This window comes from Fundulus heteroclitus, chromosome 6 (genome assembly GCF_011125445.2).
Source record: "Fundulus heteroclitus isolate FHET01 chromosome 6, MU-UCD_Fhet_4.1, whole genome shotgun sequence".
NCBI lineage: Eukaryota > Metazoa > Chordata > Actinopteri > Cyprinodontiformes > Fundulidae > Fundulus > Fundulus heteroclitus.
The window spans coordinates 8,967,487-8,980,227 of NC_046366.1; the positions used below are offsets into that span (position 1 = coordinate 8,967,487).

General features: G+C 41.8%; 1 protein-coding gene across 1 annotated transcript; it reads left to right on the forward strand.

The window, feature by feature from the left end:
• Positions 1 to 9,771: 9,771 nt before the first annotated feature.
• On the forward strand, positions 9,772 to 12,741 carry LOC118563408 (caspase-8-like). The gene is made up of 5 exons (XM_036137985.1): positions 9,772 to 10,162; positions 10,247 to 10,278; positions 11,570 to 11,675; positions 11,775 to 12,315; positions 12,465 to 12,741. The coding sequence occupies exons 1-5, from the start codon at positions 9,829 to 9,831 to the stop codon at positions 12,610 to 12,612; spliced, it is 1,161 nt and encodes a 386-aa protein (XP_035993878.1). The 5' UTR covers positions 9,772 to 9,828; the 3' UTR covers positions 12,613 to 12,741.

Below are 12,741 nucleotides of genomic sequence, written 5' to 3' on the forward strand. Positions count from 1 at the left end.
TTACAAAAATAAAGATCTTACAAATATAAAGTATATTCTGAGGTTAAAGTCCCTCTGATACTGTTTAAGTGATTCAGTCTAACTGCAGACTTGCCACATTCAACATGACGGAGTCTCTGACGCATCCACAGCATAGGCAGAACCCGCACAAGGAGGCGTCTATATGTCTATGCTTAAACCGCTAACCTGAAACGTCCTGCTTTCATATTTACCGTCACCACAGGGGTTTGCTTTCACAGAAGCACCCAAGACGACGGACGAGCTTTGAGGTTCTGATTCTAGCGCAGTAATGTCGGCCAGAGACGCCCTGAGGCGCAACAAAACCAAACCAGTGGTGGCTGGTGCTAAAAAAAACTGAGGGGGCGCACACAAACAAACAAATGAAAAACAAACAAAACAAATCTTAAAATATAGCACTATTTGAACATGAATTTTGCCCTCCTTTCCTTCTGCCCAGCAAATTTCTCAATTATATTCATGTTAAAGTCAGTCATCTCTGTGACTAGTCTTTTCTCCATTGACAACATGGCCAATGCATTCAGCGTGTCCTGAGTCATTGAGTTTCTCAGAAAAGTCTTGATTCTTTTCAGAGTTGAAAAGCACCTTTCAGCTTCTGCTGTGGTCATGGGTGTGGTGATGAGCATCTTCAAGAGCGTGACAGTTTCTGAAAAGACTTCTTCTAGATTGTTTTCCTGATTTTAATAACATTTGCTGCCATTTTTTAAGGCTGTGTTATGAAATGTGTTACAGCATTTTTGTGGGACAAGATTATACAAAATTCAGTAACCAAATGTTTTATTCCCCATTACCCATAAACTTCAGTACAACTTAAATAATAAAATATCTTGCTGACAAACATATCAACATACCTACACAGCATAGACACAACTAAAGGTATTTCTAACTACAAAGCACATCTTCCTAATATATTAAATAACATTACAATAAACCAGTGTAACAGTGATTTTCCACAACAACTCACCTCTGCAGCAATCCTTTCATGGTCTTCTACACTGAGTGTCCGACGCGTCTTCACTGGCTGACTACTACCTACACTGCTTTGTCCAACCATGGAGTGGAGAGATCACTTGCCTGCTGCTGAATTTGTAAATTAAGACGATCCGGTCCAAGCTCCTTTATCCTGTTTTTTTCTTCAAGTGAACGCTTTGTAAAAGCATTTTTTTTTGTAAAGACAAAACAGAATTTTCTCTCATTTTGAAACTACTCCACTTTGCAAGCGTAAACGTGAATCAACCTAACGAACTGCAGCTGCGCTAATGAGTCGAATCGGGGATTGTCCAATCACACAATGTTTGAAAAAAAAATTGCCAGTACTGACACTCTACCAGTAATGACACAACAGAATAGGTGTGTCCGGGACGCAGAGCGCTGCGCCCTGTGGAAAACCCTAAATAACCAATTTAAAGTCAGCCTCAGATCACGTGCTTGTCCAAGTTGCTGCGCCTACATTCACTCTCATTAGACCGGCGCCCTGCACATAGGATAGGAAGTGTGCACAATGTGAGCAATTAAATAGAATTATGTATTTACTATTTTAATAAATTCTAACATGTCTATTGGACACACAGTATGAATAAATACATTTCTAAGAACTTTGCAGTTCAGAAATCATTTATTATCTAAACAATTTAAAGGGGGCGGCGCCCGAGCGCCCCCTACTGGCCAGCCACCACTGAACCAAACTCCTGGACGTCTTATGTGGAGACCGCATTCTTATCCTGCAGAAAGTCTTTGAGAAGAATCTGATCACTCTGAGGGATTACAACAACCTGAAAGGTATCAACAAGGAGAACGATGAGGGCCACGTTGTGGAGCTTGTGGAAAAGATCATGAATAAAGGAGACGAAACCTGCCAACTCTTCATAAACCTCCTGCAGACAGATGCGGACATTAAAACGACTTATCCCGATCTGAGGAGCATGCAGTTCAGTGACGTCAGAATGACCGAGCCGGTCCAGGCTAGCTCACGTTGTTCAGGTAATTCAGCCTGAATGATTCAGGTCACACCTCGTGCTATCATTTTTCTCCTGTTTATGAAACATTTCATTTATGCTTGTGTTGACCTTTTCACCCAGGTGAGGCGGGGCCAGAGAATAAAAGGCTGAAGGTAAGGTCCTGGTTTGGAAACAGGTTGTATTTTTCATCAGCAATTATTACAGAAACAAAATATAGGCTTGACTATATTGGTTCAGGTAACTCAATGGTAATTTATTTCAACATGCTGTCACACTTCCTGATAAGATCGGACGTCCCCTTTATTACACTGTACTGCAATCCTGCTCAGTAGTTAAAAGCATGGAAAACTTGGAGTTTGCTCCCGCTTAATAGAATGGTTATAATATCAAGAGAGACTAAATAGGGGATGGAAACAGCTGTAGTGGCTGACATTCATTTTTATGAGCATTATATGCCTAATTCCAGGAAACAAATCTTGTTTTTGTCTTTTTAGATGACAGGAAAAGAATGGCAAAATGTTTGTAGTTGTTGCGTTTTAGTGACGTTCAGCTGCTCCTGTCATGTATTCTGGGATAATCTGTAGCAGCACTAAATCGGTCCTGCAAGGATGTCTTGCAGCTTGGACAAACTGGAACTATTGGCTTATTATCTACAGAAATAAAGTGTAGAGATCCTTGGATAAGGGATTATTAAACATTTATTACAACAAATCATGCTTGATTTATAAATATCTCAAGATAAACAACTAATGTAACTCGTTGCTAGGATTCCCATCTTGAGCTATTGGTTCCTCAACCTACAGGTGCTTATCGGTAAACTGGAACATCACCGAAAAGTTCATTTATTTCAGTAATTCAGTTTAATAAAGGGAAACTCTTGCTATGAGCCTCAGCTTTAGGTTAGTTTTGTCATGCTCCGCTGCTATGTATTTTGCTGAATAGCTTAAACCTACCACACTTTTTCCTTCCACTCAACTTTCTAGGAAATTGCTTGGATACAGCGTTCTGTGAGCAACCAGCTACTTTAACAATGACCTCTAGTGGCTCACCATCCTTGTGAAGCTTGTCAATGACTGTGTCAGGACATTTGTCAAGTCAGCCACCTTTCCTCATGGTTGTGTCGCCTACTGAGCCAGACTTAGACCTTTGAAAGGCTCAGGAAACCTTTGCTTTTCTAATGAATCGTGGAGATAGAACCCAAATGTGAGCCAGACACGGAGCTGAGTGTTGAAAAAGGGGTTTAATAACAAAATCCAGGAGGCAAAAAAGGGAAACATACGGGATTCAAACAGGACCAGACATAAGCTAAACTGACTCAAAAAACAGGAGGGCAAAGAACAGATCAGACACGGATTAGCAGACGGGCAGGTAAAATAACAGAGGTTAGGATGTGCTTACCGCAAGCTGACGGGAGGGAACTACACAAGACATTCTGGCAACAGACAAATAACTAAGGTGGGCTTAAATAGGTGACGGAACAGGGGAGCAGGGCGGGACTAATTAACAAAAACAGGTGAAAGTGATAAAAGGAGCACACTGACTGATCGACAAAAACCCTAAGGTAGAAAATAAGACCAAATAGACACCAACAAAACGAGGATCCAAACAAGACAGAACTCAAAACAACCAGACAATCAAAAACAGGAGAGAGGAGGAAAACTAAAAATAATAACATAAACCAGAACTAAAACCGGAATATTACAGAGCCCCCCCCCCCTCAAGGACGGATTCCAGACGCCCTTAAACGTGTACGAAAGACCGCAACCAAATAAAAAAAAAAAAAAAAAATCAACACGGGCGGGAGGAGGGGGTTCCAGGACGGAGGGTCAGGGTCTGAAAAAGAAAAACTGTTAATAAAGTCCAAAAAGTCAAAACAGAAAACAACCCACAGAGGGCAGACCATAACTAACAGTCTCTCAGCAAAAAACAAGAGTCTGATGGACTTCCCGGAGGACGGCCCCGGCGTGACAGGTTCTCCGGCGGTCGTCCCGGCAGACGGCCCAGACGTGACAGGTTCTCCGGCGGACGTCCCGGCGGACGGCCCAGACGTGACAGGTTCTCCAGCGGTTGTCCCGGCGGACGGACCAGACGTGACAGGTTCTCCAGCGGTTGTCCCGGCGGACGGACCAGACGTGACGGGTTCTCCGGCGGACGTCCCGGCGGACGGCCCAGACGTGACAGGTTCTCCAGCGGTTGTCCCGGCGGACGGACCAGACGTGACAGGTTCTCCAGCGGTTGTCCCGGCGGACGGACCAGACGTGACAGGTTCTCCGGCGGACGTCACGGCAGACGGCCCAGACGTGACAGGTTCTCCAGCGGTTGTCCCGGCAGACGGCCCAGACGTGACAGGTTCTCCGGCGGACGTCCCGGCAGACGGCCCAGACGTGACAGGTTCTCCAGCGGTTGTCCCGGCGGACGGACCAGACGTGACAGGTTTTCTGGCGGTCGTCCCGGCGGACGGACCAGACGTGACAGGTTCTCCGGCGCCGGACCACAGGGTGCGGAAGGCGCCAGACTACAGGGTACGGAAGGCGCCAGACTACAGGGTACGGAAGGCGCCGGACTACAGGCTGAGGAGGGCGCCGGACTACAGGCTGAGGAGGGCGCCGGACTACAGGCTAAAGGAGGCGCCGGACTATAGACTACGGGAGACGGCGCCTGGTTAGTGGCTACAGGCGGCGGCGCCTGGTTAATGGCTACAGGTGGCGGTGCCTGGTTAACGACTACAGGCGGCGGTGCCTGGTTAACGACTACAGGCGGCGGTGCCTGGTTAACGACTACAGGCGGCGGTGCCTGGTTAACGACTACAGGCGGCGGTGCCTGGTTAACGACTACAGGCAGCGGCGCCTTGTTAACGACTACAGGCGGCGGCGCCTGGTTAACGACTACAGGCGGCGGCGCCTGGTTAACGACCACATATATATATATATATATATATATATATGAGAGAGAGACAGAGAATGAGAGAGATAAATATATATATATATTTGTGTATGTGTTATGAATATAAAAATCAGTTGTTTAAATCTAAACATTGCGGTCTTCATTATTTCATAAAACCGTGTGAACTTTTAATATCTGGTATAGACACAGATTAGCAACAGACTTTTGGGGGAGGATTAAAGAGATAAAAATACTAATATGAGAAAAACGTCATAGGAGAATAAAGTTTAAAGAAAAGACAAAATAGTAATATTATGAGAAAAACATCATATTATGACAATTAAGGGGGAACATTTCCAGAATAGTCACAGTTTGTAGAACTATCTTAGTCCTGGAGTAATAGGGCCAGGATAGATTGTTATAATTATTTTTTTCTTTACAAGAATAAAGTCAGGAGAATGAAGCCAACAGGGATAGGAAAATAAACTTGTAATATTACAAAAATAAAGATCTTACAAATATAAAGTATATTCTGAGGTTAAAGTCCCTCTGATACTGTTTAAGTGATTCAGTCTAACTGCAGACTTGCCACATTCAACATGACGGAGTCTCTGACGCATCCACAGCATAGGCAGAACCCGCACAAGGAGGCGTCTATATGTCTATGCTTAAACCGCTAACCTGAAACGTCCTGCTTTCATATTTACCGTCACCACAGGGGTTTGCTTTCACAGAAGCACCCAAGACGACGGACGAGCTTTGAGGTTCTGATTCTAGCGCAGTAATGTCGGCCAGAGACGCCCTGAGGCGCAACAAAACCAAACCAGTGGTGGCTGGTGCTAAAAAAAACTGAGGGGGGCGCACACAAACAAACAAATGAAAAACAAACAAACAAATCTTAAAATATAGCACTATTTGAACATGAATTTTGCCCTCCTTTCCTTCTGCCCAGCAAATTTCTCAATTATATTCATGTTAAAGTCAGTCATCTCTGTGACTAGTCTTTTCTCCATTGACAACATGGCCAATGCATTCAGCGTGTCCTGAGTCACTGAGTTTCTCAGAAAAGTCTTGATTCTTTTCAGAGTTGAAAAGCACCTTTCAGCTTCTGCTGTGGTCATGGGTGTGGTGATGAGCATCTTCAAGAGCGTGACAGTTTCTGAAAAGACTTCTTCTAGATTGTTTTCCTGATTTTAATAACATTTGCTGCCATTTTTTAAGGCTGTGTTATGAAATGTGTTACAGCATTTTTGTGGGACAAGATTATACAAAATTCAGTAACCAAATGTTTTATTCCCCATTACCCATAAACTTCAGTACAACTTAAATAATAAAATATCTTGCTGACAAACATTATATCAACATACCTACACAGCATAGACACAACTAAAGGTATTTCTAACTACAAAGCACATCTTCCTAATATATTAAATAACATTACAATAAACCAGTGTAACAGTGATTTTCCACAACAACTCACCTCTGCAGCAATCCTTTCATGGTCTTCTACACTGAGTGTCCGACGCGTCTTCACTGGCTGACTACTACCTACACTGCTTTGTCCAACCATGGAGTGGAGAGATCACTTGCCTGCTGCTGAATTTGTAAATTAAGACGATCCGGTCCAAGCTCCTTTATCCTGTTTTTTTCTTCAAGTGAACGCTTTGTAAAAGCATTTTTTTTGTAAAGACAAAACAGAATTTTCTCTCATTTTGAAACTACTCCACTTTGCAAGCGTAAACGTGAATCAACCTAACGAACTGCAGCTGCGCTAATGAGTCGAATCGGGGATTGTCCAATCACACAATGTTTGAAAAAAAAATTGCCAGTACTGACACTCTACCAGTAATGACACAACAGAATAGGTGTGTCCGGGACGCAGAGCGCTGCGCCCTGTGGAAAACCCTAAATAACCAATTAAAAGTCAGCCTCAGATCACGTGCTTGTCCAAGTTGCTGCGCCTACATTCACTCTCATTAGACCGGCGCCCTGCACATAGGATAGGAAGTGTGCACAATGTGAGCAATTAAATAGAATTATGTATTTACTATTTTAATAAATTCTAACATGTCTATTGGACACACAGTATGAATAAATACATTTCTAAGAACTTTGCAGTTCAGAAATCATTTATTATCTAAACAATTTAAAGGGGGCGGCGCCCGAGCGCCCCCTACTGGCCAGCCGCCACTGAACCAAACTCCTGGACGTCTTATGTGGAGACCGCATTCTTATCCTGCAGAAAGTCTTTGAGAAGAATCTGATCACTCTGAGGGATTACAACAACCTGAAAGGTATCAACAAGGAGAACGATGAGGGCCACGTTGTGGAGCTTGTGGACAAGATCATGAATAAAGGAGAAGAAACCTGCCAACTCTTCATAAACCTCCTGCAGACAGATGCGGACATTAAAACGACTTATCCCGTTCTGAGGAGCATGCAGTTCAGTGACGTCAGAATGACCGAGCCGGTCCAGGCTAGCTCACCTTGTTCAGGTAATTCAGGTCACACCGCGTGCTATCATTTTTCTCCTGGTTATGAAACATCTCATTTATGCTTGTGTTGACCTTTTCACCCAGGTGAGGCGGGGCCAGAGAATAAAAGGCTGAAGGTGAGGTCCTGGTTTGGAAACAGGTTGTATTTTTCATCAGCAATTATTATAGAAACAAAATATAGGCTTGACTATATTGGTTCAGGTAACTGAATGGTAATTTATTTCAACATGCTGTCACACTTCCTGATAAGATCGGACGTCCCCTTTATTACACTGTACTGCAATCCTGCTCAGTAGTTAAAAGCATGGAAAACTTGGAGTTTGCTCCCGCTTAATAGAATGGTTATAATATCAAGAGAGACTAAATAGGGGATGGAAACAGCTGTAGTGGCTGACATTCATTTTTATGACCATTATATGCCTAATTCCAGGAAACAAATCTTGTTTTTTTCTTTTTAGATGACAGGAAAAGATGGCAAAATGTTTGTAGTTGTTGCGTTTTAGTGACGTTCAGCTGCTCCTGTCATGTATTCTGGGATAATATGTTGCAGCACTAAATCGGTCCTGCACACCACTTCTGATGGGAGAAATGGGGCCGGAGGTAGCGAAGATGTTTAAAAACAGGAAGTGGAATTTTAATAAAGTTTTTTTTTATCCCCTCACTCACTTATTTATCTGGATATAGGAAACATGGATATTTTTGGTAAATCTAAAAATTCTGATTTACTTTCAGACAGTAAGAAAAAAGTTTGTCTTTCCATTCAGTTAAGTCGATTTTTGTAGCCTTTACGCCTTAAAGCAACAGCAGCAGAGTCTCACAGAGTCATTTTGGACCCCGCCGCGGCTGCGCGCTGACTTCCGTATGGGGGTGAAGATTCTCAGTCATCCAGGTCATGGTCATTCCAAAAAAAGTAAAAAACAAAGCAACTGGACTTGTTTTTCGTAGTTGAAGATGTTTCGCTTCCTCTCCAGGAAGCTTTCTCAATTCAAAAAGTCTGGAGTAATGGGCAGTAGTATAAAGCTTGTTACTCCACATTACTCCAGACTTTTTGAATTGAGAAAGCTTCCTGGAGAGGACGCGAAACGTCTTCAACTACAAAAAACAAGTCCAGTTGCTTTGTTTTTTACTTTTTTTGGAACTTCCGTATGGGGTTAGTTATAAAGCAACCCTGTGGTTGATTGTGTTACGTATTGGCAAAATGGCAATAATTAAGTTATGATATTATCGTTCCACTACAGCTGCTCAGATTGCATTAGGTTATTTTCTTACCACCAGGGGGCAGCACAGACCACCCTTTATTCTTTATCAATAATTCAAACTTAGATCATGCTGCTTTGTGCTTGGCTGGGTAGCTTTATTGGTTTAAAATAAGCTGCCTAACTTACTAGCTTCACACTTTGATTTTTGGACAGGCTGAGAAGTGGTATGAAATCTTTAAGAAACCGGTTCTAGCCCATTATTCGTCCTTAAACCCATAGACATTATATACGTAGATGTCCCATTGGGCGCAGGTTTGCACGTCGACGTCACCGCCGTATTGTATGTGGCAGAAAGTAGTGAACGTCTATGTTACCTGTGTATATGTTTTAACTATTTAGATAGAAACATATAGATGGAGTTAACATATACTTGTAAATATATATATATATATATATATATATATATATATATATATATATATATATATATATATATATATATATATATATATATATATATATATATATATGAGAGAGAGACAGAGAATGAGAGAGATAAATATATATATATATTTGTGTATGTGTTATGAATATAAAAATCAGTTGTTTAAATCTAAACATTGCGGTCTTCATTATTTCATAAAACCGTGTGAACTTTTAATATCTGGTATAGACACAGATTAGCAACAGACTTTTGGGGGAGGATTAAAGAGATAAAAATACTAATATGAGAAAAACGTCATAGGAGAATAAAGTTTAAAGAAAAGACAAAAATAGTAATATTATGAGAAAAACATCATATTATGACAATTAAGGGGGAACATTTCCAGAATAGTCACAGTTTGTAGAACTATCTTAGTCCTGGAGTAATAGGGCCAGGATAGATTGTTATAATTATTTTTTTCTTTACAAGAATAAAGTCAGGAGAATGAAGCCAACAGGGATAGGAAAATAAACTTGTAATATTACAAAAATAAAGATCTTACAAATATAAAGTATATTCTGAGGTTAAAGTCCCTCTGATACTGTTTAAGTGATTCAGTCTAACTGCAGACTTGCCACATTCAACATGACGGAGTCTCTGACGCATCCACAGCATAGGCAGAACCCGCACAAGGAGGCGTCTATATATCTATGCTTAAACCGCTAACCTGAAACGTCCTGCTTTCATATTTACCGTCACCACAGGGGTTTAAATATAACCGAAAGCTTTCTACTTTCACAGAAGCACCCAAGACGACGGACGAGCTTTGAGGTTCTGATTCTAGCGCAGTAATGTCGGCCAGAGACGCCCTGAGTCGCAACAAAACCAAACTCCTGGACGTCTTATGTGGAGACCGCATTCTTATCCTGCAGAAAGTCTTTGAGGAGAATCTGATCACTCGGAGGGATTACAACAACCTGAAAGGTATCAACAAGGAGAACGATGAGGGCCACGTTGTGGAGCTTGTGGACAAGATCATGAATAAAGGAGAAGAAACCTGCCAACTCTTCTTAAACCTCCTGCAGACAGATGCGGACATTAAAACGACTTATCCCGATCTGAGGAACATGCAGTTCAGTGACGTCAGAATGACCGAGCTGGTCCAGGCTAGCTCACCTTGTTCAGGTAATTCAGGTCACACCGCATGCTATAATTTTTCTCCTGGTTATGAAACATCTCATTTATGCTTGTGTTGGCCTTTTCACCCAGGTGACGCGGGACCAGAGAATAAGGGGCTGAAGGTGAGGTCCTGGTTTGGAAACAGGTTGTATTTTTCATCAGCAATTATTACAGAAACAAAATATAGGCTTGACTATATTGGTTCAGGTAACTCAATGGTAATTTATTTCAACATGCTGTTACACGTCCTGATGAGATTGGACGTCCCCTTTATTACACTGTACTGCAATCCTGCTCAGTAGTTAAAAGCATGGAAAACTTGGAGTTTGCTCCCGCTTAATAGAATGGTTATAATATCAAGAGAGACTAAATAGGGGATGGAAACAGCTGTAGTGGCTGACATTCATTTTTATGACCATTATATGCCTAATTCCAGGAAACAAATCTTGTTTTTGTCTTTTTAGATGACAGGAAAAGAATGGCAAAATGTTTGTAGTTGTTGCGTTTTAGTGATGTTTAGCTGCTCCTGTCATGTATTCTGGGATAATATGTTGCAGCACTAAATCGGTCCTGCAAGGATGTCTTGCAGCTTGGACAAACTGGAACTATTGGCTTATTATCTACAGAAATAAAGTGTAGAGATCCTTGGATAAGGGATTATTAAACATTTATTACAACAAATCATGCTTGATTTATAAATATCTCAAGATAAACAACTAATGTAACTCGTTGCTAGGATTCCCATCTTGAGCTATTGGTTCCTCAACCTACAGGTGCTTATCAGTAAACTGGAACATCACCGAAAAGTTCATTTATTTCAGTAATTCAGTTTAATAAAGGGAAACTCTTGCTATGAGCCTCAGCTTTAAGTTAGTTTTGTCATGCTCCGCTGCTATGTATTTTGCTGAATAGCTTAAACCTACCACACTTTTTCCTTCCACTCAACTTTCTAGGAAATTGCTTGGATACAGCGTTCTGTGAGCAACCAGCTACTTTAACAATGACCTCTTGTGGCTCACCATCCTTGTGAAGCTTGTTGATGACTGTCTTCAGGGCAGTCATCAAGTTAGCCATCTTTCCTCATGGTTGTGTCGCCTACTGAGCCAGACTTAGACCACCGAAAGGCTCAGGAAACCTTTGCTTTAAGCTAATTAGCTGACTAGGGTAGGACACTGTGAGTTTCCAGTGTCTAACTTTTTTCAAAATATTCAAATTTTATGACAAATGAAAAATTGACCAAAAAATACGGAACCTTTTTCTGATACAATTTATTTAGACGTACCTTTATATGTCAATGTGGTTTCTAAATTCAGTATGGTGTTTAAAATTTGAGTTTGGAATTTTTGAAACATGTGTGTAGGGACTTATTTTTCTTTTTTGCTTTGTATTGAATTGCATTGTCTTCTGTTCAAGGGTGAGTGTTATGAACTAAAAAGCCAGCCTGTTGGTCTCTGCCTGATCATAAACAATGAGGAATTCTTCAGTGGCAAACCGAGAAGCGGGACGGACAAAGATGCTGGTACATTATTTTTTCTTTTATTTTTTAAAGTATGTCTTGTCTGGTTTTTCCTCAAGTCTAATTCCTCTCTACTTCAACAAATCAAATAAAATTCTGCAGAAAGCCTGGCAAAGGTGTTCAGCTGGCTAGGCTTCAGAGTGCTGATGTGCAAAGACCAAACCAGGGACCAGATGAAACAAACACTGGAGAGATTTGCGTCGCTTCGTGACGCCGTCCAGCTGCAGAAGTCGAGCTTGCAGGAATGGTTTGGTTGCTCTTTCATTGCTTCCCAGCAGCTTCTTAAGCATGGCGATGCATTCGTCTGCTGCATTCTGAGCCACGGGGCGCGGGGTGTGGTTTTGGGGATTGACTCAGAGCCTCTTGCCATTAAAGAGATAACAAGATATTTTAATGCCACTGGACAGTCAACCCTCACTGGCAAACCCAAGGTGTTCCTGATCCAGGCCTGCCAAGGACCCAATATCCAGCGAGGGGTTCTGCTGCAAGATGTGGAGGAGGATAGCTTGACATCCATTCCTAAGGAAACAGATGTTCTCGTTGCTGTTGCCACCGTTGAAGATCATAGAGCTTTTAGACACACAACAGAAGGAAGCTGGTTTGTCCAGTCTGTGTGTGAGCAGCTAGAGGAGCACTGTCCTAGGTAAATAAAACCCTCATTTCAGGGGTTTCCTGTCTTGTAATTCTAACCTTTGATAACCAGTGCCCTCCGTTGTATAATATTAGTGTTTTTTCAGTTCTAATCTATGCACTTACAGTGATGTTTTTTTTCTTATATACGTTTAATTTCAGGGGTGAGGACATCACTTCCATCCTCCACCGTGTAAATGATCAAGTAGGCCAAAAAGAGGCTTCCATCTATGTTGGAGGAGCAAAGCAGGCACCTGAAGTGAGGTTCACGCTGAGGAAGAAACTTGTGCTGTCGCCACCTTCCATGTGAAGCAACAAAGCTCCTGCAAATAGCGCGTCTCTACTTTTTCATACTGTATTTTCTAATCTATTTTTACTTTGAGTCACATTTTTTAATTTTCTACCAATTTGGCAAATAAAGTGAGAAGTGCGGTCAGTG

Excerpts from the sequence above, each read along its gene's own strand:
- LOC118563408 (XM_036137985.1), top strand. The coding sequence starts at position 9,829 with ATGTCGGCCAGAGACGCCCTGAGTCGCAACAAAACCAAACTCCTGGAC. Across the intron at positions 10,279-11,569 it reads CAGAGAATAAGGGGCTGAAG|GGTGAGTGTTATGAACTAAA; the intron begins GTGAGGTCCTGG and ends CTTCTGTTCAAG. Across the intron at positions 12,316-12,464 it reads CTAGAGGAGCACTGTCCTAG|GGGTGAGGACATCACTTCCA; the intron begins GTAAATAAAACC and ends GTTTAATTTCAG.